This window comes from Oryctolagus cuniculus, chromosome 12 (assembly GCF_964237555.1).
Source record: "Oryctolagus cuniculus chromosome 12, mOryCun1.1, whole genome shotgun sequence".
In the NCBI taxonomy this organism is placed as follows: domain Eukaryota; kingdom Metazoa; phylum Chordata; class Mammalia; order Lagomorpha; family Leporidae; genus Oryctolagus; species Oryctolagus cuniculus.
This window is the reverse complement of record NC_091443.1, coordinates 15,828,999-15,856,309: the sequence shown is the minus strand read 5'-3', so window position 1 is coordinate 15,856,309 and position 27,311 is coordinate 15,828,999. Positions and strand designations below refer to the sequence as shown.

Here is a 27,311-nt window from a genome sequence, read left to right as displayed (position 1 = left end):
CTCTTACTTGTGAAAATAACTTACAGCTGCCGAATTTCAGAGGGCAAGCATGTGCATCCATCGGGAAGTCTTCAAGTTGCATGGGACATTCGGCAGAAATGGTCAAGCTGAAAAATAGGAAGTGAAGACGTGTAAATGACTCAGTAATGATGGCAATTTATTAACAAAACACCATGTCCCAGAAAGCTATTTTGAGTATTTTACTCACCATTTTCATTAATATCCCTTAAGAAATTTTGTAAAGTAACTCCACCAAATTACCTTTGCTGTGTAGTAGGTGACCATCATTCAGAAACAGGTGTAAATCAAATCTACTCAGGCGTTCTATGGCTGTGTGTGTGTGTGTATATCACTTCTGAAACAATTTAAGTGTCTTTAAATTATTTATCCTTTGTTTTCCATTCTTTACCCATTATCTCAGAACATTCACTGAAAATATACACATTTTCTCATATAGTTTATAAGCTCAAAAATTGCAAATAAAGGAAAAAGGCACAGTCCAAAATTTTTTGGAGAACCTGCTTATAATGGTTGTAAAATTGGTCTGTGGTGTAAAACTGTACCATAACGAATTTGTATATAAGAATATTTTTCTGGTGAATTTTAATTAATGTTATTATTAATCCAAGTCTAGTCTTCCAAATAATAACACCACCAATCACTACTGTTGTCAGCACAACTAGAACATACATGGTCACAACAGCTAAGGTGCCCATGCCAGACACTGTGTTAACTGCTTTACCTGTATTTACTCATTTTATTAAAATAGTGTAATGGCATTGCTATGACCATCCCAGTTCTGTTTGAACAGTAAGAAATTGGACCAGGAAACAGAGAGCTACTCAGTGGTGCAGCTGTGACTGGAGCTCAGGCTGCCAGCCCTGGCTGCAGAGGTCCCTAAGGGTATTTACCACCTGCTGCATGGCCACGGGCTGTGCTTTGTAAGAAGCAAGTGCATCTCCAGAGTCCCCACTCTGTGGTGCTGTTATGTTCTGGATACGATTTGCATGTGTCCTTCAGAAATTCAACTGTTGGAAGCTTGGTGTGCAGATGGTTGGGTCACTGTGGGTACCAGACTCAGAAGGTATTAATGTAGTTCTTGTAGGGCTCTGGTTCATTCTCATAAGCATAGGATCTTACAAAAGCAGCCAGACTGGCCTCTGTATCTCTCTGGCTTTCTGTCTCACCATGTGCTCTCTGCCCCACACACTGCTGTCACTGTGATGCAATTTGCTACAGGGCTCCTGCCAGAAGCCAAATCAATTAAGCTGCTGGATCTTGGGCTTTCAGCCTGCAAAATTGTGAGCTGAGAAAATATCTTTTCTTCATATATTCAGGATCAGATATTTTGTTATTGTAACAGAAAATAGAAAGATAGGGTTTTTTTTTTAATTTGTAAAGTGACTTTACTAATTAGGTACAAGTATAAATTTTATTAATGAACTTATGTTTTGTTTCTTAGTTATTCTATTATTTAAAATAAAATTACATATAACAAAATCAATATACAAAACATTCAAATCCAAATGCATGTAAAGATTCTATTTGTAGTGTAAATAATTCAATGCCACATTAGCTATTGCTCATTCTTTATTACATTAAGTCTTGATGTTGCCTATGCACCTGGGATGAGATCAAAATGAAAAAAAAATCATTTATTTTGCCTTTACTCCCTTCTGTTAAAACAGACTAATCCATGGATATTAAATTGGGCACATAATTCACACAACTGAGACTGAGCAGTCAATGTATGTATTTTATTAATAAAGCTAAAATATGTATCAGTGGAAGGGAGTTGTGTATTCATCAAGAAGAAGAATTTGAAGGACAGTTCCCCCATGGGTGGAGTGATTCACCAAGGACTGTGAGTGCAGATGGGTAGAGTATACCACATTCAGGAGTGAGCATTTGGCATAGCTGTTAAGACACTGGTTGGGATGCTTTTATGCTACATCAGAGGGCCTGAATTTGAATCTTAGCTCTGCTTCAAATTCCAGATTGCTGCTAATCCACACCCTGGGAAACAGCAGGCGATGGTTCAACTAGTTGGGTCCCTGCTACTCATGTGAGATATCCAGCTTGAGTTCATCCTGGCTCTTGACTTTAGTCTGGTCTAGCTTCAGTTTTTGTGGGAATTTGTAGAGTGAACCAGAAGATGGAGGATCTCTCTCTGTCTCTCTTTAACTTCCAAATCATAAACAAATAAATGCATTTAAAAATAAGTCAGCTCTTAAAAAAAGTCCTCCATTTAGGTAAGGAATTGATTTTTTAAATATTCCACAAATGAGGGGATTTCAAAAACGCCATGGAATATATGTGTTATGACAGAACAATGCATGGATTTCAAAATATTTTTGTACCAAAATGAATGTATCTCAATTCTATTTTTCCACAAACATTTTGAAGTCCATTCACATGTTCACAGAAAAAAGAAAATGCAGAATAAGTGTAAAAAAAGAAAATAACAAATAACTAAAATTTCATGTGGTATATTGATGTATACAATTCAGTCATTTTTATATTTACAATAGAACAGTGTTTCCAACACCAATAAAATCTCTACATAATCATTATTTTGAAAGGTTATATATTTATTTATAGTACATAAGGGTATATGTGTGTTTGTATAAATGACCCATTAATTGGTGCTTGATTGTCACATTATTGGACATGATAAACAATCTGAAATGGACACTTTGATAATAAATTATGAAAAGGGGCTATAATACAGATTATAAAATAGGTTAGGTAAATAATTACTTACTGAGATTAGGAAAACCAGGACTTAAGAAACCTAAGGGTGATCTTCAACCAACTCAAAGGGAATCATCACTTTATATGGTTGAGAGTGAGCTTAAATACTTTGTTAAGTAAAGCAATACTGAAACAGAATTTAAACAAGTCAAATGTGTTCTAGATGACAAAATCACAATGAGCTCTTCAGATAATCTAGAATTTCTTTATGAAGCAAAATTTTAGGAGGGAAATACGGAGTATATATGGAGCTGTGATACCAAGGACAAAGGAATAAATGTGAAAATAAATAAAAAATGTGCTGTGGGAGTTGAGGGGAGAACACTTCCAATTAGGAATCATTCTTTGTGCTGGTCTGTGTCCTCTCTTGCAGCAATGCATGGACATAGTGTAACTAGAATCCCCTGTGAACCCAACACTGGAAGTGGTGTCATATGAGAATATGGAGACGGTAGCCCAGCTCTTGTCTTTGCACCTCCTGACATGTTAACAACTTTATGGGTCCCCTTCCCATCATCAGGGTAGATGTGGAGATGGTGTCTCAATGGCAGAGCCTTCTCTCCAGACACATGATGTTTGACAGCTCATACGAGGTGATTTCTGACCCCAGCAAACATTCATTTTCCCATGAATCTGTAGGCTGTCTAGAAGCCAGTCCTGTTAGCTGAGTTCTTGACAACCTGGCGCATTGTTAGTCACTCTCCCTGCTGCCTGGACCTGGTACTCTGCTTCAGTCCACGTGGCATCTGCAGGTGCCACGACCTGGAACATCCACTATTTGCCGCTGCTCCAGAGAGCAGCCCCCTCCACCCACGGAAATTTTATTCTCTCCTCAGACACTCGTTTCATTCTTAATTTATTCTTGCCCCTTTCCTGGCCAGGACCTCTCTTTCTGCCATGGTGGGTGTCACTTTGACTGTTTGGTCCTGAGACTTGCTCACCTACTGAAGATCACTGCACTGTTAACATCTAAAGATGATGTTTTGATAAGGACTATATTTCAAGAAGTCTGCTTTTTGCATATCGTGTGTGTGTGTGTGTGTGTGTGCCTATACATGGGCAGGGGAACAGCAAGTGTGTGTAGAGTCAGGTGGACAGAGTTTAGCCTGATCTAAAAACACCCACTTCATGAGTCCCCAGTGGAAAGAAGTGGTCATCAAAGAAGGATGTACTTTTCTCTGAAGGGACGAGATAAGTTCCACTTTGCTTATGGCCTTGTCTAAATACTGACAGAGTTTGTGGATTCAAAAGGCTTCCATAGCCTAGGCAGCTCATGTCAAGAGCCTTGGGTGATCACTGATGTCATACAAAAGATGTTAATTGTTGAATTAATAACAGGAGTCACTGTGCACTAACTTCCCATGCAGGACCTGTGTCCTCAAAGAGTTATATTATAATTGTGGATAAGTGCTCACAAAGATGTATCATTCTTGGATGCTTCCTTAAAGTTTCTAAAAAAAAATAAAAAAGGAGTGAAATTAACTTCAAGATGCAATGACTTTGAACAGCCATTGCATTGACTGTTGAGGAACAATTTTTGTTTGTGTGCAAATTGTTGAACTCTTTACTCAGTATAGAGTTGGTCTTTTGTGCATAAAGTTAATTAAAAATGAATCTTAGTGGAGAATGGCACTGGGAATGGAGAGGGAGGAGGAGAAGGGATGGAAGTGTGGGTGGGAGAGTGGGTATGATAGGAAGAATTACTATATTCCTAAAGTACTTACAAAATGCATGAATTCTGTATTCCTTAAATAAAAGGTTTCTTTGGGAAAAAAACAAACAAAACAAAAAACCCCCATCCACTTCTTTTAAAGAAAAACAAATCTTAGTGAAAACTTTAAAAAGACAATGATCCTGTAATTACTATCTCAATAATCATCAGAGCTTCATGGATTATTCCCATTTTAGAGAGCTCCTTAGAATTATAATTCTCAAGCTCAGAAAAGTATACTTCATCTGTGATAGTAGATACTATCTACCAAATGAATGTATTATTCAGATAAATCCCCAAATAGCTATTGTTCCAGTCTAAGCAAGAGAATAAATTTAAATTTGTGATGCTTTTAAACACTTCAAATGTGGCCTATACTTTTATAATGCTCAAAAATATCTCTAGATAAGAAGAGACTTTTTATTCTTGGGGACTTTGAAATGTAGAGTGCCTTGATGTATAACTAACCTCCTCCACACAGAGCGAGACCAAAGCCCTCTATGGAATGGCTGGCTGACTGCCACAGTTCAAAAGAGCCAAAGAGGTCATGGACTCAAAACTTTCTTGTTTCAGATAAGAAAAATAAAGCTCCAAAGGTTGAAGAACTTGCCTCTGGTAGAAGTTCACTAAACTACTGGTAGATTAGGAATTCAGTATTTTTTTCAAAGGTCCCATTTCTGTTTTAGTTTCAATTCCTGTTAAGATATCCAAGCATTAAGTTACTGGAGGATGATGTTCTATTGGTGAACAACATTGTAATTTCAGGGCAAAGGAAAGGGCACTTTGTTATCTCAGATCATTGTTTCAATGTGGATTTATATCATCCTAATTCAGGATTTAAGAACCTGAACTCACCAGAGAGCTCTTTGCTTGATCAGGGGCAACTGACAGGTGAGGAGTTTTCTTAATGGTTAAAACATCAAGGTTCTAGAGTAGCAGTGCCACTAACGAATTGCATGCCCTCTGTGAAACTGTCTAACTTCTCTGGTACAGTCTTTCCACTTGAAAACAAAGACATTAACAGCTTATTTTATCCCCTGAAAAAATAATTGATAAGTATGAAAATAGGAATCAACAGCTTTGATCAAGATCAGGAGTTAAGTGACAATGAGATAATTAAAGTTTCCAGGGGCTGGAGTTGTGGCATAGTGGGTAAAGCTGCTGACTGTGACGTCGGCAGCCCATATGGTGCACTGGTTTGGGTCCCAGCAGCACCACTTCCGATCCAGCTCCTTGCTAATGGGCTGGGAAAGCAGTGGAGGATGGTCCAAGTGTTTGGGCCGTGGCAGCCACATGGAAGACCTTGATGAAGCTCCTAGCTCTCAGCTTCGCCTGCTGGCTAAGCCCTGGCCACTGAAGCCATCCGGGGAGTGAACCAGAAGATTGAAGCTCTGTCTCTGTCTCTATCTATGTCTCTCACTCTCTGTCTTTTTGTGGCTTGGACTTTCAAATAAATATATACATCTTTGTTTTTTACAAAAATACGTGTCCAGATTTCTACTCAATATTCTATTCGGATGTGAGCCTTTCTCATTCACACACAAATAGCACATCCATGCAGCAGAAAATGTGATGGATGTAGGTAAAATGATGGAATTGCAAATACATCCATGTCAATGTACAAAATCCCTAATACGTTACCTTACATGGAAAAGGGCTGTGAAGATGTGATTAATTAAAGGGGCTTAGGTTGGAGGGTTTATAATGGATTATTCATGTGCTCCTTATATGAGCAAGGCAAGAGTGTCAGATTCAGATAAGGACAGGGATGACTGAAACAGAAGGAAGAGTGATGTGGCTAGGAGTCCAGTGGAATGCAGTTTTCCTCCAGGAACCAGAAGACACAAGGAACAAACTGTCATTTAGAGCTTCCGGAAGAAAGGAAATTATGCCACCACCATTGATTGTACTCTTTGACTTCTGATCTCCAGCACTATAAGGCAATGCAATAAATATGTTGTAATTTGAACTAATCATTTGTGATAATTTGTTACAGCATCAACAGGAAACCAAGATAAATAAATAAATAAATAAATAAATTCTAGTACCCAGAAGTGGTATATTGCTATAGCAAATACCTAAAAAATAAGCCATGAGTTTGGAAGGTAGAGACCGGAAGCATTTTAAAACTCATGATAGAAAAAGTCCAGATTGCCTTGGCCCCACTGTTAATAGATGTATGGGTATTGTTTTTTTTTTTTTTTTTTTTTGACAGGCAGAGTGGACAGTGAGAGAGACAGAGAGAAAGGTCTTCCTTTGCCATTGGTTCACCCTCCAATGGCCGCCACGGCCGGCGCGCTGCGGCCGGCGCACCGCGCTGATCCGATGGCAGGAGCCAGGAGCCAGGTGCTTTTCCTGGTCTCCCATGGGGTGCAGGGCCCAAGCACCTGGGCCATCCTCCACTGCCTTCCCGGGCCACAGCAGAGAGCTGGCCTGGAAGAAGGGCAACTGGGACAGAATCCAGCGCCCCGACCAGGACTAGAACCCGGTGTGCCGGCGCCGCTAGGCGGAGGATTAGCCTAGTGAGCCGCGGCGCCGGCCTTATGGGTATTAATAATTCTGTAGTGACGACTGACAAGGAAGGGAGGAGCAGGTGGAGGAAACCTACTGCCTTAGAGAACACTTACATGTCCATCAAATGGGACATTGGTAAAAATATGGGCAGTAAAGGCCTTGCTGATAAGGGCTCTGCAGGAAATGTAGAGCATGTTGTCAGAAACCATAGGAAAAAAGATCTTTCTTTTACACGGCAAAAGAAAATTTAGGTGAATTGTGCCTGCTATTCCGTAGAAACTAGAACTTAGAAACATTGTAGTGGACGCACCAATGGCCCATAATGATATCAGGATAAGGAAAATGGGTCTTTGCAGCTGTGGTTAAGTTTAGGGTCTTGATATGGAGTCACAAGCAGGAAGCCACTAAATGCAATCACAGAGGTCCTTACAGGAGAGATGCAAAGGAGATTAAACACACAGAGAAAAGAGGAGGTGATATGATGAAAAAAGAGAGAGCAAAAATTCTACCCTGCTGGCTTTGAAGACATGCATAGGAGCTCTGGGCCAAGGAATATAAGACCTGCAACTCTAGGAATAGACAGCACATTATTCCCTCGGTCCTCCAGAAGGAATGTACCCCCAGAAAATCTGCGTTCAGACTCAACTTCCAGAAACGGAAGAGAATTTGAATAGTTTTAAGCCACCAAGTTTGTAGTAAATATTATGTAAGACTTTGGAAACTAATATAATGATACAATTTAATACTCAGATGAGATTTCAAAGCAAAGTGTTGCTGCACACTTTGCCAGCACATATATTAAAATTGGAACACCACAGAGATTAGCATGGCCCCTGCCCAAGTATGATATGCAAATTAAGAAGTGGTCCACATTTTTGTCTTATTTTGCTTTTCAGATTTTTAAGTCTGTTATGTGCAAATAGTTTTCTATAATTTTCATACCTTTCCCTCTTCTCATTTTGATATTTGCACTTAGAGAACACTGGAGCTGTGAAGTTTTAGGCACCCACCTCAGAAAGTGGGAATTTGATTTTTCCCTTGTGAACTAGAACACTATTACAAAGAATTTTTGTCTAGAAGAGTTTAAGTGTTACCCAAGGTTGTGTCCTTAGGGTGGTTCACTTTCTCTGACTCCTTTGTACTCAAGAGTTAAGTACTAGGCATCCTGAGATGTTCTGTGCTTGTACATTACACTGATTAAATCAGGACTGATTTGATTTCAAGGCTGAGAGCAGTGGTTAAAAACTTGTTTACAGAAATGCATTTTGGATACAAAAACATCCTAAAATGTTTGGTGAATGTTTCTTCAGTCTCTTGTTCAGCCAGTGAAGAAAGGGCACTGCCTTTCTTCATTGCACTTCTCAGCAAACATGAGATCTCCTGGAACATCAAAAGGAACAAAAAAAAAAAAAAGCAACATGTTGAAGCTCTGGATTGTTTTCTTTCTCCTGCTTATAGTAAAATGGGGGAGATAGATTGAGGTAAAAATGGCTGCCAAAAATGAAACCAGACTTGAAGATTTGAAAAATTCTCACACTGTCCAGGTTGCAGCAATGGCTTGCAGCAGTAGGAGATTCGCTGTTAGGGAGGCATGGTCTTCCTTAAGGAAAAACAAGGGTGTGGTTAGTACACCTTTGGCCAATGCCTCTGGAAAGTCGGGTCACTTACGCAAAGTGCTCTTTGTGGATACTGGGTCTGCAGTTCATGGCCAAAGCCAGGAACAGAGATGAAATTACCACTACACACAGGCCTCAGAGGAAGAGGGGCAGATTATCACAGGGGAGGAGGCAGGGCCTGGGTCCAGCACAGAAAGGAGAAAGGAGGAACTTGGGAACCTTGTGCTTTGTGAACAAAGATCTTTTAAGGGCCATGGGCCCAGCCTCTCAGCAGTGTAGGGGCCTGGCTGCAGGGTTCCCACAGGTGCAATGGTGGTTGTGCTCTTCTGGGCAGTGAGCGTAGGGCACTCATGCCCTCTGCCAGCTCCAGCTGTCCCTGAAGGCCCTCTACATGGAGCCTTATATAGCAGCTTGTAACTGGTACCTCCCTTGTGTCCCCAGCAGGCTACAAGTGGGTCCAGGAATTGGTCTCTACAGTCCTCTCTCCACCCCATCCCCTGCCCCTCCCCTGTCAACCCCCAGGTGCCATGCAAGTGTTGTACATCCCAAGTGTGCCTTGCTGTGAGTGGGGCTGGCTGCAGTGTGCAAGGTGTGAGGTGTGCAGATCTAATCTCCAGAGGCTGCCTCTACCTTTTGGTCCCTCAATCCCTAAAACCTTAGGGGGAAAGTAGGGTTAGAGATGGAAGGAAGGGCCAGAGAAAGGGAACTGGCCTGGGAGAAGGAGAACTGACTACAGATCCCAAATGCAAGCCATTCGACATGTCCTTCTCTCAATCTCCAGCACCCCAAAGATGTCCTTTGGCCTACGTGTGGGTCCCAGCCCCCTTTTCTGGCAAGAAATAGCCTGGCAAGAATAGGTCCCAATGTGGGGAGGTCTCAGCCAGCACTGCTCACACCAGGACATGGCCTGCCTGGATTCTTCCCCAGTGGGACCCACTCCATCCACTTCCAACTTCACTTCTGCAAAGGGGCTGTAGAGCGGGAACAAGGAGACAAGAGGGAATTGGTATCTTCTTAGCACCTTGGCTGGCCCAAGTGCAAAATGGGTGGTGGAACCAGATGAATGTCTCTGAGGCCCTACATGCTGAAGCTCAGCTGCTTTTAGGGAACTCCCTTCTCTGACTAAAAAAAAAAAAAAATGCCACAAGATTCTTGAGAATTTGATACCAGCAGAAACATTGCTAGGTTATCCTGGAAGGGACAGAGAGGTCAAATAAAGGAAGGCTGCCAGACTCCCAACATTCTACAGGCAAAAATGGGTTGGAACAATTACTCAGCTGCAAACACACAGCTACCCCTTTATGGAAAAGGCAAGTGCGAGGTCAGAGCCCTGGATCCAGAGGGCAGAGCTTCAAATCACAGACAATTGCTCCTGGACCTTGAAACCTATTGTTTACGTGCAGGATTTAGAACTTTATTGGGAGTGATGCTTCCTTTTTTCCTGCCATTTTCTCCCATTTCAAATGGGAATATTTGTTACTGTTATCCTATGCCTGTGCCACCATTATATTTAGGGGCCATGTAATTTGTTTCTTGAGTCTCATAAATTCACAGAAGGAGCAGAACTGCACCACAGGACAAATCCTCCCGAGATCCTCACCCACAGCTGATTCATGATTCAGATGATGAGATATGGAACTTCTGAGTTGATAAGATTTAGTTGATATTTGTATCTTGATTTGATGCTGTAATGGGTTGGGTTTTTGAGGCTACTGTGATGGGATAAATGGATTTTTGCATGTGGGATGGCATCAATTTGGGGAGATCCAAAATGCACACTGTTGTGGGCAAAATGTCCCCCACCAAGATGTCCTACTCCTTAGTATTTGTAAATATATTAGTCTGCATAGCAAAAAGGACTTTTCAGATGAGATTATGTTAAGGTTCAGATGAGATTATGTTAAGATTATGTTAAGATGACCTGGAGTTCATAAGAGAGAAACAGGAGGATCAGAGTCAGGGAATGAAATGTGATGCTTGAAGCAGAGGTGGGAATGATGTCAGGTTATGAGCAGAAAATACAGGCAGCTCCCATAACATGGAAAAAACACGGCTCTCCTAGAGGGCATACAATCCCATCAACGGCTGATTTTACCAATTTCAGATGTCTGGTGTCCACAGCTGTGAGATGATAAATTTATTTTGAAAAGCCACTAAGTCTGTGCTAATTTGTTACAACATCGGTAGTAAACTAATAGAGCCGTGTCCACAAATAAAACAGTAATGATGGCACTAATCAAATGAGCTGCTGTAATTGGTTTGAGTAGCTTCACTTGTATATTTTATTTTTACATTTTAAAAAGAAGGGCCAGCATTGTGGTGAATGGGTTAAGCTGGCACTGAAGGTGGCATTTCATATGGGCACCAAGTACCAAGTGATGTACTTCCTAACCAGCTCCCTGCTACTGTGCCTGGGAAAGCAGTGGAGCGTGGACCAAATCCTTGGGACCCAGATGAAACTCCTCTCTCTTGACTTTGGCCTGGCCCAGTCCCAGGAGTTGTGGCCATTTAGTGAGTGAACCAGAGATGGAGGATCTCTCAATCTCTCCCTTTCTCTCTCTGTAATTATGCCTTTCAAATAAATGAAATAAATCTTAAAAAAAAAAAACACTTATTTATTTGAAAGGCAGAAAGAGAGAAGGAGATCTTTCATGTGCTGGGTAATTTTCCAAGTGGCCACAACAGCTGGGTCTGGGCCAGGCAGAAGCCAGGAGCCAGGATCTCCATCAGGGTTTCCCATGTGGGTGACAGGGGTCCAATTACTTGGATCATCATCTATTGTCATCTCAGGTGTGTTAGCAGGGAGACAAATTGGAAGTAAAATAGCTGAGACTTGAACCAGGACTCAAATAGGGGATGTAGGAAAGCCAAGTGGCAGTTTAATCCACTGTGCCACAATGCCTGCTCATTCATGTACATTAAAAAATATTTCCACAAAGTTGGAAAAGAAATTTGGTAACATTAACCAACTTATGTGTATCTCACAATGCAATGAAGGTCCAGGCCTGCATGATGAAATAGTCCTCTCGTATGAGGTGTCCTGACCTGCTCAGTTACTGAGCTGCACACATGGAACATGACCTCCCCATAATAAGGCCACCCGTGACTCTCAGGCAATACGTAAAAATTATTTAGGAACTCTTGAAATCTAATGTTAATATAGTGTCTTATGATTGATATTAAAATAAGGTTTATGGTCGGGATATTACCCCACCCCTATGAGTCCTCGAAAAGAGCACACTAATGCTTAATTTAGATGACTTTGTAGTCATCAGCGCTGTCCCCATCTGAAACCCTCCTGGATCTGTAGATGCAGCCGATTGGCACTGCTTCTCTGGCATTACCAAAGGCACCAGGCTTCTGTACTGCAGCCTCACAATGATGCCGTTGGATCATTCACGCAGCTGTAAGGCCGTGCAGGGCTAATTCAACACTCCAGTAGGAACGATGCTGGAGCATTCTCTTTGGTCTGTGTCTGAGTCACATCCACAGAGATGATGAAACTGTAGATTCCCAGCATGCACCAGGAGGACTTTTGTGCTTAGGGTGGGGGTCTTCGAAAGGAAGTTCAGGTCAGGATTACATATTTTTATTTCCTAGATTTGACTCACTTTAAGAGTGGTAAAAGAAGAGCAGTTTATTTGCAATTTCAGTTCCAAAGGATTATAACAGACATAGACACAGTCAGCCCTCTAGACTCATGGGTTCTGCATCCATGGATTCAGTCAAACATGAGTCAAAGATATTCAGGAAAAGCATGATATCTGTACTGAGCATGTATAATTTTTGTGTGTGTCATTATTCCCTAAACAGAAAAGTATAGCAACTGTTTACCAAGCATTTACATTGTAGTAGGTATAAGTAATCTAAAGATGATTTAAAATATATGAGATGAGGTGTGTAGGTTACTCATAGATTCACAAACTAAACCCCATTATATAAGGGACTTGAGCATCCAAGGATTTGGTTTCCATGTGGGTCCTGGAGACAATGCTCTAGGGCCCCAAGGGGTGACTGTACATGTTTGATGTGTGTGTATTTAATGTCATGAGTACTTGGAATATGGGGGAATGGGCTTCAGAAAGCTCATAGAATGATGGAATTCAAATGTAGTGAACATTTTTCATGAGCTTTGTGAAGCCACCTTGTGCAGATAGCTCTGTTTGTCCTGGAGGAACTTTCCTACGAGCTCTGCCTGATTCCCAAACCCTGATTGACAGGAGCTTTCTCCCTTGTACTCTTCCACTCAAGAAGAAAACCCAAACTTGTTTGTTAAAGCACAGAGGAATGCATTTGCTCTCTTACAAATGAACACTAACATGATGTACCATGCCTATCATGTACCATTGCTAATTTTACTGGGAACCTAGCTATAATTTATAATAATATTTTGAAGGAAAATGAACGCTAAAGCTCAACCAACTATATAAAAATGTGAGCTTTTAACCTTTCTCTGAAGGGAGGAGAAAGCTTCCACTTTGACTATGACCTTGTCTAAATAAGGTCGAAGTTGGCGAACTCAAAAGGCTTCCATAACCTTGGCAACTCATGACAAGAGCCCAGGGTGATTTCTGACGCTATAAACAAGATTGTCAATTGTTAAGTCAACAACAGGAGTCACTATGCACTTACTCCCCATGTAGGATCTTTGTCCTTAATGTGTTGTACAATGTGAATTAATGCTATAACTAGTACTCAAATAGTACTTTACACTTTATGTTTCTGTGTGGGTGCAAACTGTTGAAATCTTTACTTAATATATACTAAATTGATCTTCTCTATATAAAGATAATTGAAAATGAAAAAAAAATGTGAGCTTTTAAAATATAAACATCATTAATTGAGGAACAGTGAATGCTGGAACCCACAAGTGATTGCTGGCTTAGCAGTCCCCCATCTTTCTGCTGCCTGTGATGCATGCTCCGGTCCCATGATGTGACCCTTGTCCAGTGAATCCCCTTGTGGATTCATTGTACTTGATCTTGACCAGAATTACAGGCCTCCTTTCTTTCAGGGGCTGCACTGTTCTTGTCCTGGTGAGCCAACCCCTTAAGGGAACTTTTCTTTGGCATTAATCCTGGCCCCCTTCTGAAGCAAAGCAGAGGTTTTGCTTCTAATAAAGAAAAGATGAGACTCCAAGCCTGGCAGAGCCTGTTGAGGTGAGGCAATGGGGAGTAAGCAATACAGAGCTAGACGAATAAAGAGTACCATGACCTATTTTAAGCACAATGGAATTAAATTCAGTGAAGAGTATCCTTTTAAGAAAACAGAACTTAGCTTGTTATCTAAAATTTTAAGGTGTTCCAAATATGATTATGTTAAAATGATGTATGTTTAAATTTATACAAGTATACAGTTCTGTATTTTTTTAAAAGTCTTTTATTGAGATACATAATGCCTGTATTCTTGTTACAAATGGATCAATGGGGCAAATATTTGGGGCAGTATTTAAGACTGCCTCAGAGTCCAATATCCCATATTGGACTAGGTTAAAATCCTGGTTCTGCTTTGATTTCACCTTCCTGCTAATATGCACCCTGGGAGGCAGCTGGATGGCCCAAGTTCTTAGGTCCCTGTGACCCACATGGGAGACCTGGATGGAATTTCTGTCCCCTGGCTTCAGTCTAGCGCAGCCCCAGCTGTTTGCAGGTATTTGGGGGAATGAACCAGTACATGGAAAATCTCTCTCTCTCTCTCTCTTGTTTTTTTTTTTTTGTACCTTTCAAATAAATAAATGAATTTTTTTCAATTTTTCTAAAGAAATGTGCCCAAATTCTACAACTTAATTGAAGCTTGAGTTACAGAGTTTGTAAGCAATTTTAAGGCTAACTGATTCATTATTTATGCTTGAGTAAAATAGTGATACATGAGAGACCAACTACCAGAATTACGTGGGCTAAATATTGCTCCAAGTCTTGCACTATTTATTAGGTTTCTCATTCTCCTTTAGTCATGGGAAAGAAGATGTCAACAATTTGTATTTAAGTTGGAAAGTTACCATATTTCTTATCCAAAAAAAAGATAACTTTATCAATCTATATTAATATGGTATGTCTTGGCTTTTGTTTTAAAACACTCATGCCTCTCATAAATGCATTGTACTGACTGATATAGTACTGGAAATACTTTGTTTAATTTTTCATGTGTATCTACACAACCAGAAATAACCTCCTTAATAGATAAAGTATGGGGCCAGGGTTGGCATAGTTAAGCCGCTGCCTGCAATGCCAGCATCCCTTATGGGTGTTGGTTTGAGTCCCAGCTGTTCCACTTCTGATCCAGCTCCCCAGTAATGGCCTAGGAAAGCAGCAGAAGATGGCTGAAGTGCTTGGGCTCATGCACCCAAATAAATAAAATAAATCTTTAAAAAAGTTGTGTTTTTTTTGAGAATATAAGCAAAAAAGACAAACAGCCAGACTAACAAAAAAAAAAAAAAAGGAAAAAACCCTCAAAATTTGACATGACAAAGGAGACATTACCATCCACACCAATGAAATACAAAGGTTCATAAGAAACTTAACAAACTGGAAAACCTCATAGAAATGGATAACTTGGGTACATACAATCTACAAAGATTAAATAAAGATGATATATGAAATCTAAACAGATCCATAATAAGCAGTAATGGAAATAAAAATTCTTTCATCAAGAAAACATCCAGGACCTGATAGCTTTACTACTGACTTCTTCAGAACATTTAAATAGGAACTAACTCCAATACTTTTCCAACTGTTCCAAAATACTGAACAGGAAGGAACTCTTCCAAGCTGTTTTTACCATCATATACAGGGATCCTAAATAAGATTAGTGACTGGTGTTCATCAGAAACCATAGAAGAAGAAATAGAAGAAATAGTATAAAATGTTAAATGTGCTAGGAAAAATAGAAACTATCTACCAAGAATTCTATTTCCAGCAACAATCATCCTTCAAAATGAAGAATAAAAAAAATTCCAGAGAATCAGCCACTGAAGCATTCGAGACTGAATTAATATAATCAATCTTATCAATAGGTAAAGAAAAAAACAATCACAAGATCATATCAATAAACACATATAAAAACTGCACAAAATTCAACAGCCATTCATAATAAAAACTTACAATGAACTAGGAATACAAGAAAATTTCATCCACTTGATAAAAATATTTATAGAAACCTACAGCTAACATCATACCTCACAGTGAGGAATTTGAAGCTTTCACACTAAGATCAGGACCAATGCAAGAGTGTCTCCTATCAACACTTTTTCAACATCTTCCTAGAAGTTCTAGTCAATGGAATAAGCAAGAAAAGGAATATCAAAGTTAGAAAGAAATAAATAAAATTGCTCCTGGGCACAGATGATATGATTGTCCATGTAAAAATCCAAAAAGCATCAACAACAATAAAATAAAATCCTGGAACTAACAAGCAAATTTGCTGGGAACAAAGTTAATGGACAAAATTCAAGCACATTTTATATGCCAGCAATGAAGAAGTAAAATTTTAACCTTTTTAAATTTGAAAGCTTGAGTAGGAGGCAGGGGGAGAAGGAGAAAGAGAGAAGTATCTAGGGTTGGGCCAGGCTCAAGCCCAGAGGCAAGAGTTCAGTTTGGGTCTCCCACATGGGTAGCAGGGGTCCAACCACTTAAGCCATCACCTCCTACCTCCCAGGGTGTGCATTAGCAGGAAGCTGGTATTGAGAGTGGAGCTGTAATCCAAACCTGGGCACTCTGGTGCTGAACGTGGATGCTCAAAGTGGCATTTTTAACTGCTATGTTAAATGCTCACCCCTGGAATTTTAAATTAAAGACATAACATGATTTACATTAGCATTCTACAGTGAAATATCTAAGTATAAATCTAACAAAAATATGAGGAAAATGAGAAAACTTGGATGAAAGAAATCTAAGAAACAAATAGCAAGAATGTTCATGTTCACACTTAGGAAAACTCAGTATTGTCAAGACATCAGTTCTTCCCAACTGTATCTATAAATTCAAAGGCATCTGATTCAAAATCTCAGTAAGTTATCTGTGTATATCAACAGAGTGATTCTAAGGTTTATACAAAGAGGGAAGACTGGTAAGTACAACACTGAGGAACAAAAAAGTTGGATGACTGACGCTACTCAACATCAATACTTATTATAATTATACCATAATCAAGACACTGTAAAACTGCTGAAAGAATAGACAAATAGGTGAATGGGAGAGAGCAGAGTCCATAAACAGACCTACAAAAATACAGTCAACTGATATTTGACACAAGAGCCAAAGCAATACACTGAAGGAAAGACGACAGTCTTTTCAATAAATGGTGCTGGAACAAATGGGCATCCACAAGCACACAGATGAATCCAAACACACACTTTACACAGTTGACAACAATTAATTCAAAGTGGAACACACAGACATTTTTAAAAACCTCATCAGAGAAAATATAGACATAGCAAACAAGTATAGGATGTCCCACATCATATGTCATCAGGGATACAGAAATTACAACAACAATGAGGTCACACCTACTAGAGTGGCCCAAATCCAGAACACTGACAACACCAAATGCTAGACAGCACATGGGGCAATGGGAATTCTCACTAATTGCTGGTGTGAATGCAAAACAGTAGTCACTTTGGAAGATACCTTTACAAAACTAAATTCTTATATGACACAGCAACCTTGCCCTATGATATTAAATCAATAGAACTGAAAATCCATGTTTATACCACTAACCTCCCCATGAAAGATTTTAGTAGCTTTATTTATAATCACTAAAACTTGGAAGCAATCAAAATGTCTTACCAAAGGTGAATGAATTAATTATTACATTCACTCAATGGAATATTATCCAGTGCTAAAAAGATAACCTTTAGAAGCCATGAAAAGGTATGGAGAAAATTTAAATGCATAATACTAAGTAAAGAAGCAATTCTAAAAGACTACCTTCTATATGATTCCAACTATTTGATATTCTATGGAAAGATGAAGCTATGAAGACAGTAAGAAGAACCAGGCAAACAGCTATGTGAGAAATCTGAGTTTCAGATCTCAGCAGGATGTGCACGAGGAGGTATCCCACTGGTCACTAGGGTCTCAGGACCACAGAGGAGTAAATTAGGATCAGAGTATATTTTTATGCATGCCTGTAAAGAGACAGAAATTGGATGCAGGCAAATACATGGATTTTCAGAAACCCAAGTAACTAAGACTAGGAAAGAAAACCTTGGAGAAACCCACTGTTTTGTTGGCCCAGCCATGCCTCTGTGTCCAGGCAATTGGAAAGGGTTCAAATTTCAGTTCAGTCATCTATGAATATGGCAAAATATGGCCAACATCCTGTGGGACAGCACATAACGCACCTCTAGCAGCTATGAATCATAGGGTTAGCACCCTGCCTAAAGAGAGGGGAAGGAATGATTCCAGGAAAACACAGCTTTATGCAACCAAGAATGACACTGGGCAGGAGATTCAGATGGAGGGAACCCAAGGGGAAATTGGATTTGCCAGGAAAACCTCCTTGACCAGGTTGGGCCAACTTTCACACAGGAGATAAAGAAAGTTCAACAGTTTGACCTGTTGTGTGTATTGGGGATAGGGATGCACAGGGCAACACCTCCTGCAGCAGGTGTCCTAGGGATGGCACCAGCAGCTTTACCTGTATCGTCTCATGAGGACCCCATCAAATCAGTAGGATGCCTGCAGGGACTGTCAAAATCCTACCACGAGAAGGATGTGATGATGTTGGCTGTGAGGTGGAAGAACCAGCATGAACATCTGGTTCTCCTGGAGGCAAAGTTTACGTTGCGGACATTTTGCTAGTCTCTCCTTAGAAGTACAAGCAGGGCTGGCATTGTGGTGTAGCATGTTAAGTCACTGCCTACGATGCTGAAATCCCATGTGGACACCCATTGGAGCCCTAGCTGCTCCACTTCCAAAACAGCTCTCTGCTTTTGGCCTGAGAAAAGCAGTGGAGGATGGCCCATGTGCTTGGGTCCTTGCACTCATGTGGGAAACCTGGAAGAGGCTTCAGGCTCCTGGCTTCAGCCTGGCCCAGCCCTGCTGTTGCAGCCATTTTGAGAGTGAACCAGTGGATGAAGATCTCTTTTTCAAATAAATAAATAAAAAAAAATCTTCAAAAAAAAAAAAAATAAGAAGCAGCAGCAAAAGCATTCAGGGAGAAGTGTAGCAGTTAGATAGGCACCTAGAGCCCTCACAGGTGACCTTTTTTTCTGATTTTGTTCCAAGTGAATGCTTGGCTGCTGTGCTTGGGGGTCCATGGCCACAGGTCCTGCCCTGTACTGTCTGCAGCAAGACTTCTTCATGTGGCCACTTTGCTTTGGCATCTGATCTTGCTAGGTTGTCACCTGCAAAAGGGAGCTGTGGTAGCGTCTTCACAGACTTTTGAGCAGGAGTGGGGCATGTATGGAGAATTATCTAGCCTAGGAGGGAAGTTAAGAAAGGCCTAAAATTTCCCTAGAGCCTCAACTGAAACCAATTAGCTCTAATACAAGCACAAGCATCCTCAGACTTGGCTGTTGTCCACTTTTAGGTCTTGCTACCCCTTGGCCTCTCTCCTCCCACCCGGTCAAGCTCAGGAACCTCATCCTGACTCCTACATCTTTGCTTTTGCACTTGCTGGCTTGTGTTGACAGTGCTCTAGTGATTCCGCCCCTCATCATCTCTCCCCCCAAGCCGTGGTGCAGATGTCACTGGTGTCAACTCCCCTGCTGTCCCCACCAGCCCCAATTCTTCCTTAGCTGCTGTGCTCTTCCCAAATACATCTGCCTCCCCCTCTGGGATTTTATGTGCAAGCTGTCATTTCTATGGCTGATTTTCCACACATGCCTCTTCAACATAGCTTGAAATGGGTGGAGGCAGTGTGCAAGAGGAAGGGCTGCCGGAGGCCACAGGCAGCCATGCACTGCCGGCTCTCACTGCTTATTTCTTTAAGTTAATTTGCGAAGAGATTAGCCCAAACAGATTGCTTGTCTCACCTGCCTCCTCCATTAAATAGTGTGCTTTAGACAGGAGATTAAAGCCTATCCCCTTACCACACATACATACACACAATACTTGTGCAATTATAAACACACACTGCAAACATTCACTTCCACACACCCACCTACCCACCACTCCCAACAGCCCCCCCACACCACATGCACTCACAATCAGCTATTATGCTAGCCCCGACATTCTCAATACAGTACTTCCACAAGCCCAGTCATCTACCAAAAAATCAGAGCACAGGGAGGGAGGAAGAGTGATGTCCTTTAGAGGTATTTGAAATCCTTGATACAGCGCAGAACATAGCCTTGTGCCTTGTGCTACGGCAAAGTGATACAGGTGCACTGGTACAGTACACGCACTTCTAGTCCTGCCAGGAACGGCTCCCACCTGCCACTCTGTCATGTGGGCACAGGCAGGGCCTGGAATGCCTGCTGCCCATGGCTCAGTCTCTGCAGGCCAGCTAGAGTAGGGTAGCCACGCACTCTTTGGCTGAGTGTCAAGCATAAAATATCCCACTGGATTACTTTCTCAGTGCCGGGGATCTTCCTTTAGTCATCTCAGGGACTGCACAGTGCATCATGTTTAAAGCAAAATTCAACATTTCTGTGATTTTCTCAAGAAAGCCCTGGTTTGCTTCAAGTGTTTCCATTCATGTATTCCCTTGAATCATGTTCCTTCAAGCCATTATTTCTGGAACAACACCAGCTTTGCAAGACAGACCTGTCTCATTGTTGACACCTCCTATCCATCATCTACGTCAAGTCCATCAGCAGGGTCTGTCAGACCTTCTCCAAAATGTTGTAGATTTGGTGATTTCATCCCATTTCCATGGTTTCTGCCTTTATCGCTTGCCTGGAGGTGACATCACCTCCAAACCCTGGATTACCCTTGGAAAGCTGATCCCCCAAAGCCGTGTCTTCCACAAGGCAACAGAGTCCTCCCCCAGTCCCTTTAGAGGCTCCCACGGTCCTGGGATGCACTGCACTCTCTACATCAGCTTTGTTCATCTCTGTAAAACTGTGAGCTCTGGACACCATGCACACCTCCTCTTACCCAGCAATGCTGTAGCATCATTCCCACCACATCACTTACTCAGAGATGCCTTTCCCATCCTCTCCCAGCCCAAAGGGATCCATCCCATGCTCCTTCTCTCCTCTATTTTAATGCCAACAGACAATAACAGTCCCTTTGGTTACATTTAAAAGTGTGCATTTATTGATCTTATTATTGTCTGGAGCACTGCAGAAAAAAGTTAGATTGAATTACGGGGGAAAGTCAACAATAAGAATTAGGTTAGCAATGTGTATATTTTTCATGTTAGGTGGCTATTGAAATATTTTTGGTTCATTTGATCAGTTATACTTCTGAAATGCTTTTGAAAACTCACTTTCAGCAAAAGACCAGAGCATAAAAACGTTAACCTTTCTTAATATATGTTAAAACATCTTTGAAGTCCGAGGATTCCCAGAGTCCTCTGACTGTGACCCTTCACGCCTTCATTTGTGTCACAGAGGACACACCTTAGTCTAGGTGGCATGTATGCAATTATGACCACAGCCAACATGGGAAAGCAGGACTCCTAGGAACTCTTCCTGATTCATGGATATCCAGTGGGGTTTTCTGTGATGGCCTCGACGTCCTACACCTGTACGGTCCAAGAGGGACGCCACTATTCACAGCAGGCTTTGCAACACTTGTAATATGGCTCTTACACCTGCAGAACTGAAATGCTAATTGTACTACTTAGGAATTGTATTAATTGCTAATTTTATTTAGCCAGTGGCTACTGTATCACACAGTAGGAAAAGAACAAAAACGGTTTAGGATTCCAAGCCATTCATGAAACATTTCACATGTACAGGACTCTGCTCTTTCTTCCTCCTCCTAGAGCATTCGGAAAATGCCCAAAATATTTCCAGGAGAATACACAAATTGTCACTGCCTTGGCCATATTTTTGTGAGACAATGACTCCTCCAAATTTTCTAGTACTCAGTATTTGGCTGGTAATTATGGGGTACCCCAAACTTAACACATGCATAGAGAGTATACCTGAGATGATCAATTTGGTCCTAATAAACAAAACCACATGCTTAGTTGACATCAGGAGGGAGGACATTCTTGGTATCCCTTTGTTATTACCTCAGCACTCTGGGGTCCCCGTGCCTTGGTGGCAAGTGCAGGCTGGCTGTGAGCAACTTCAGGTCCATCGTAGATTCTGACACTGGTCTCAGTGAAACCAGCATTTAGACCCGACATTCTTGATGCTGTGACCCATTTCCCCTTAAACGTAAGGAGGCATGGCACCACCTACTGGAGATTATGTTTAGCTCAGTTTACTTACTGTTTTGTTGCCTATACGTTGGTATCCTGTTAAAATAAGCACAGTCTCCTGGCCTTTATTGATGGATTCATTCACTGCCACCTGCTTCATTTGCCCCACCATGAATGGGGATAATGACAGTTCCCAATTCTTTGTATTCTGTAGATTAAATGAGTTTATATTTTGGAGGCACTTGGCAGGTTAACAAAGGCCACATACATTGTTGTATATCAATTAACAGAGAGCTCAAATGGTTTTTTGAGTACCTGGGCCTTTTCTCTGTGAGGTTCAGGCTGCAGTCCTGGAGCTGAGACTCCAGACAGAAGCTTCCCAGGGCTTTCCATCTAATGCTTCCCGCCCCTCATCTCTCTTAAGAGGTCACCAGAGACCCCTGGGAACCCTGTGGAAGATGTGGCCTTTACTGTACAGGTGACTTTCTCTACCAAGTTCCTAGTTGGGCTGGGGAGCCCAGCCAGTCTTGTCTCTCACTAGAACCAAGAGTGCCCACAATTTTTTTGGCACCAGGACCCAAAAAAGCAAAAGTGTGCCACAGAGGATCCACTTGCCAAGGATGAGGAGGACTTTGTCAGTTGTGTGCCCAGTGCCCCAACAAGGTACAAACCACCTAGACTGATCCAACTGCAGTGACTGGAACAATGACTTCACCAACAGGTCCAGAGTAATTGTGGTCTTGTGTGCAAACCAAACACGCAAGGAATATATGTCAAAATGCCCTCAACTGTGGCCTGCAAGTACAATTTTTTAGTCAGCCATAAACTTGAATCTTTACAAAACTGGTGGAAATTGAACCACTGAGTAAGCTTGTAAAAGAGAAATTTTCTGAATCTCCCTTATAAGTTTCCCAAACTGAAGTCTGAGTACTGAGACAGCCTCACTTAAGAAGAGGAATCCCAGATACTGGGATTATGTGTACAGTAGTCCCTAGGTAGCAATGAGGGATTGACCAGGATCCCCAAAGATACCCAACTCCATGGATGCCCAAGTCCCTTATACAAAATGGCAGAATATCTGCATACATCCTAACCACATCTTCCTGTATGCTTCAATAATCTCTATAATACTAACAATGTACGAGTATATACTCTAATGCAAATGATATGTAAATAATTATTATAATACTATATTCTTTAGAAAATAATGACAAAAAGTCTGTGCATGTTTTGTTCAGGTCTGATTTTTTTCAAGCATTCTCATTCAAATTTGATTGAATTCACAGGTGTGGAACCCATAGATACAGAGTAAGAGCTGCCTGTACACAGAATTACACAGGATACATATTCAACCCTCAGTCCTTTTCCTAACACACTTGAAAGGGCACAGAGGATGTTAACGAGAAATTAGACAGGGTTCATTAAAGACTCTGACAGAGATCAACTTAGGTTGCTACAAAGCTCTGAGGAGATGGAGCTGAACAGGAGATGGAAGGCTGGCAGAGAGCAGAGGGAGAGGCTTAAGGGAGAAGTCTTGATCTCCAGTGACTGGGGAAAGGTAGGAGGTGTGGGCTTATGCCTTAGGGAGCTCAGTGAGGGCGGACAGAGAAGAGCCATAGTAGGCAGGACAGGCTCCAAGTCTCCAGTGCTGAGAATGAGGGCCATTCTAGACTAAGTCAGTCACAAGGGAGTCCTGGCAACTTGTTTTCCAAAGGGAAGGAGCAGAGCTGAAGTTAGTAAAAAATCATGAGATGGGAAATTGTTACACATTAAAAATATAGACTGGATGCTAATTATATCTCACTGAACAAAATAAGCAGATGGTTTATTTTACATGGAAAATGCTAGAGAGGAAGTAACAGAGGCAATCTCCACACTCATTGTTGGTGGTAGTGAAGTCAGTACAGTTTTTCTAGAGAAACATTTGAATATATGTATCAAGAGCTTATCTTTTGTTATCTTTTGTCCAGTTCCTGGAATTCATACAAAGGATACATTTGTGGTCTTGTACCACAATGTTAATTATCACAGAAGAAAGAAACTGGAGACCTGATTTTCTGTTACAGACCATATAAAGACAGAATTATTCATGGAATGGAAGGTGGTAATACCATGGAGTTTCAGAACAACATTTGATGACATGACAACTGCACACCATACTTAGAAATTTTCCTTTTTAATAAATTTTTAAATAACCGTTGGTTCTTGCTATTATAAGATTTACCTTAATACACATGTTATGAAGGAAGTTTTTAACTAGTCACTGGTAGTGTATGCATAGATAAATACATACTTGTGCATGTATACACACACAACCATTTCTAGTAAAAAATATTCCATGTATGTATAATTAATATCAAATGTACTGACATCAAATCAAACTTGTATAATATCTAATTTCCTTCTGTTAAATTACGTATTATGCTGTAACGGATGCTGCCAGCCAGTTGCAGAACAGAAATGTGACTATGCTGCCTCCACGTGGCCAAATGTGGAATATGTGCATTTAATAAGAATTCAAAATCACGAAGTCTCAGATGCAGCAGAAAAAAATAACAAGAAAAAAACCAGACACAAAACAAAGCATGACAATATGTTTCTAAAAGATTAAAGTAAGGTGACTAAGGACTCAGGACTAAGATTAAGTCAGCCTAACTCCAAAGCCCATCATACCTCAACTCAATGTAGTGATTTCCAATCATAAAACTATGCCTCCTCATTCAAAGTGAAAACAGCACAGGGGAACACACATTGTGCAAAGGAGTCTGTGAAGAGTGGCATTTGATGCACAACTCTGCCTGGTGTTGTCTGACTGGCTACAGAGTATTCCATTGTCCACATGGTAAAATTGTGAGCATTCTAGAATACCTGCTCTTTCTAATACACAGGCTTGGGCGAGGTGATTCTGGGTGGAAGAGCTGCTGGGTTTTCTGAGACAGGCACAACTGTGTGGTGCTAGAAGCCTGCCTTCTAGTAAGTCATTCCATAGCTGCTGTGGTTTCCTGCACTTGCCAGGGGCCCAAGGACCAAGGGCATATTCCCTAAGGCAGCCTTCACCACGTACTCTCAAACAAGTCTGCACTTTCATAAGGAGTATGAGAAGGGAGATGAAAGATAGCCAGTGTCTCCCAACTGACTGACTTACAAAGGAAAATCTATCTTAAGATTTCGCATGCTCCCGAGAGATGTGCCCAGCTCCTGCCATGGGGGATTGTATGGAAGAGAATCAGGATCTACGGATTTACTGACAATCAAAGGTTCTACCTAGAAAAGAAAATGTGTCTGGAGGCTGCACAGGTGCACAGGGGGACAATCAGCTCTCCAGACCCTAGCTGGGCAAATCCCATCTCGGTGGTTCATGCCTCCTTAGCTCTCCAGCCGTGCCAAGGAAGGCCTGGCTTGGCTGATGCGCCCTCAGAGGTGATCCGGCCACCAGCCCAACATGTGAAGCATAACTAGGTAGGGTTCTGTGAAACGGATTATTCTGCTGAAAGACTGCCCTCAAATTAATGGTTACCTACCGAAGGCCTCTGGCTTACTGGGGCTTGACTCTATGATGGTGTGAAAGCAATACTCAGTAGAAATCTGACCTCAAATTGTGAAATTTGAGCTTTCCTTGGGCTAAAAAAATGTGATGCCATCCTCTGTCAGGGTGTTGGGCTGTGAGAGTGAGCTGAGCTCCCCATCAGTCCTGTGGTATTGATGGGGAAACAACCATGCTCTATGATGAGTGGTGCTGCAGAGTGAGGCTATGCATGGGGAGGTATATTCAGTGCAGTATTGACGTCCAGTATTCTCCACTTAGGATGGGCTTATTGGAATTGTTCCCCTTTGGGAGGGCAAGATGGGAGATGCCTGTGCCTTTATCCTGAGCATCTCTTCAGATCCCTATGGGGCAACCCATTGGTGGTAGAGAGTTCTTCATTAGCTTCAGGTTAATACCTCAGGCTCTTTGCTAGATATCTTGGGAGCAGACGGAATCACTTAGGAAACAATTTCATCTTGCTCAATTGTGTGCATCCTTGAAAACTACTTTAAAGGACTCCTGAAGAATGGTAAATATTTTTCATAAAGCAAATCCTGTCTATGTATGATATATTACTTCCATGGAGTTACTATACTTTTTCAAGACTTCTAGATGTCTGTCTTATGTTAAAAGGGTATGACATGAACTCCAGTTAGTTCTATATTTTCATGTTTCACCTTTATAATTAGGTCTAAAGCCTGAAAAAAATCAGAGGTATAATTGTATTAAAAAACAAAATGATTCATTCTTCTATTTCTTCTAATGTTTGGTCTTACAAGCAATATCACAGTAGATACCTTTGTGTGTGAAACTTAGTCTATGTTCCTAATAATTTTCTTAAAATGAATGCAACAAGGGAATTAATTAGTGGATCAAAGTGTGATATTTGTTTCACAAGGGTTGAAAGGAGTGGCCCAGGGCTGAACAGAAAAACTGTGCCACCAAAACACTCTCTGATGGGGCAGGGACATTAGAATACAGCTCACTGTGTAATTTGTACTGATTTTCACCAGTAAGTTGTGTCGCCATTTCATCATCTTTGTTAAAATGATAGATAAAAATGTGATTGTCTTATAGCTATAGCTGTATGACATTAACATTTGTAGCACTTTGAAATGGAACCATTTGCACTCTGAAAATATTGTATATGACTGAAAAAGAACACTTGTTATCAACTTTGCAACTCATTAGCAAACTCCCTCTGTATAAACAGCCACTAACTGCTCTGGATCTCACCGGCTTCCTTCTGGGCAGGGCCCTGTAAGGAGGGAAACCCATTCTCTGTCTGCCCGGGCTGCATCCCTCCAGTTCTCAAACGTGGTAGATTCCACAAGGATGTGGCTCAGACCCAGCTCAGGTTCCTGTTGCTCCTCACTGGCTATGTGGTTCTGGGCTGATTACCAAGCATTTCTGAGCCTGGCTCACCACGAGTATAAGTGGTTACAGTGGCATCTGGCTGGCAGAGCTGTCTGAGGATTGCCCGGGTCTATGTGTAGCAATCTACCTGCTACACAGTGCTCAAGAAGAGGTCCCTCTCTGACCACTTCTAACTCCCTCACTAACTCACTGCCCGTTTTTGAAAACAGTGCACCTGACAGTAGCATCTGGTTGTCTTCTAGGCTGTCTTCTGGAGCTGCATGTTGGCTAATATATCTCTTAGGCTTTGGACTTATCCACAGAAGCTCAGTGATGAGGACCAAGGACAAGAACCTGGTGGCAATGGGGTATTTTTATTTCCTGAACAGAGCACAGTTACCCCCACAATAGCCACATCCAATCATTCACCCCTACCCTGTGAGGATGCCCTAGCACTCTCCAAGGCCTGAGACTCTGTTTCCATACCTACCTTCCGCTTATCCAGCTGATGTTGCCTTGGTTTCTTTCTACACCCTTCCCTTTCTAATGGAGGATGGCTAAGGACTTACTCCCA

The 27,311-nt window shown here is 41.4% G+C and overlaps 2 protein-coding genes and 1 non-coding gene across 5 annotated transcripts in view; 2 read left to right on the top strand and 1 right to left on the bottom strand.

Annotated features, from left to right (window-relative positions):
* GABRB3 (gamma-aminobutyric acid type A receptor subunit beta3) overlaps nucleotides 1–27,311 on the top strand; it is a 416,113-nt gene that overhangs the window by 22,929 nt on the left and 365,873 nt on the right. The window lies entirely within an intron of this gene.
* GABRA5 (gamma-aminobutyric acid type A receptor subunit alpha5) overlaps nucleotides 1–27,311 on the bottom strand; it is a 75,835-nt gene that overhangs the window by 30,174 nt on the left and 18,350 nt on the right. For all 3 annotated transcript variants that reach the window (XM_008269750.4, XM_008269749.4, XM_051822230.2), the window contains exon 7: nucleotides 25–107. In XM_008269750.4, the coding sequence (XP_008267972.1) occupies nucleotides 25–107 (83 nt within the window). The remainder of the gene's footprint in view (nucleotides 1–24; nucleotides 108–27,311) is intronic.
* Nucleotides 7,752–7,856, top strand: LOC127483883 (U6 spliceosomal RNA). The gene has a single exon (XR_007910675.1). It is a non-coding gene; the product is annotated as a U6 spliceosomal RNA (small nuclear RNA).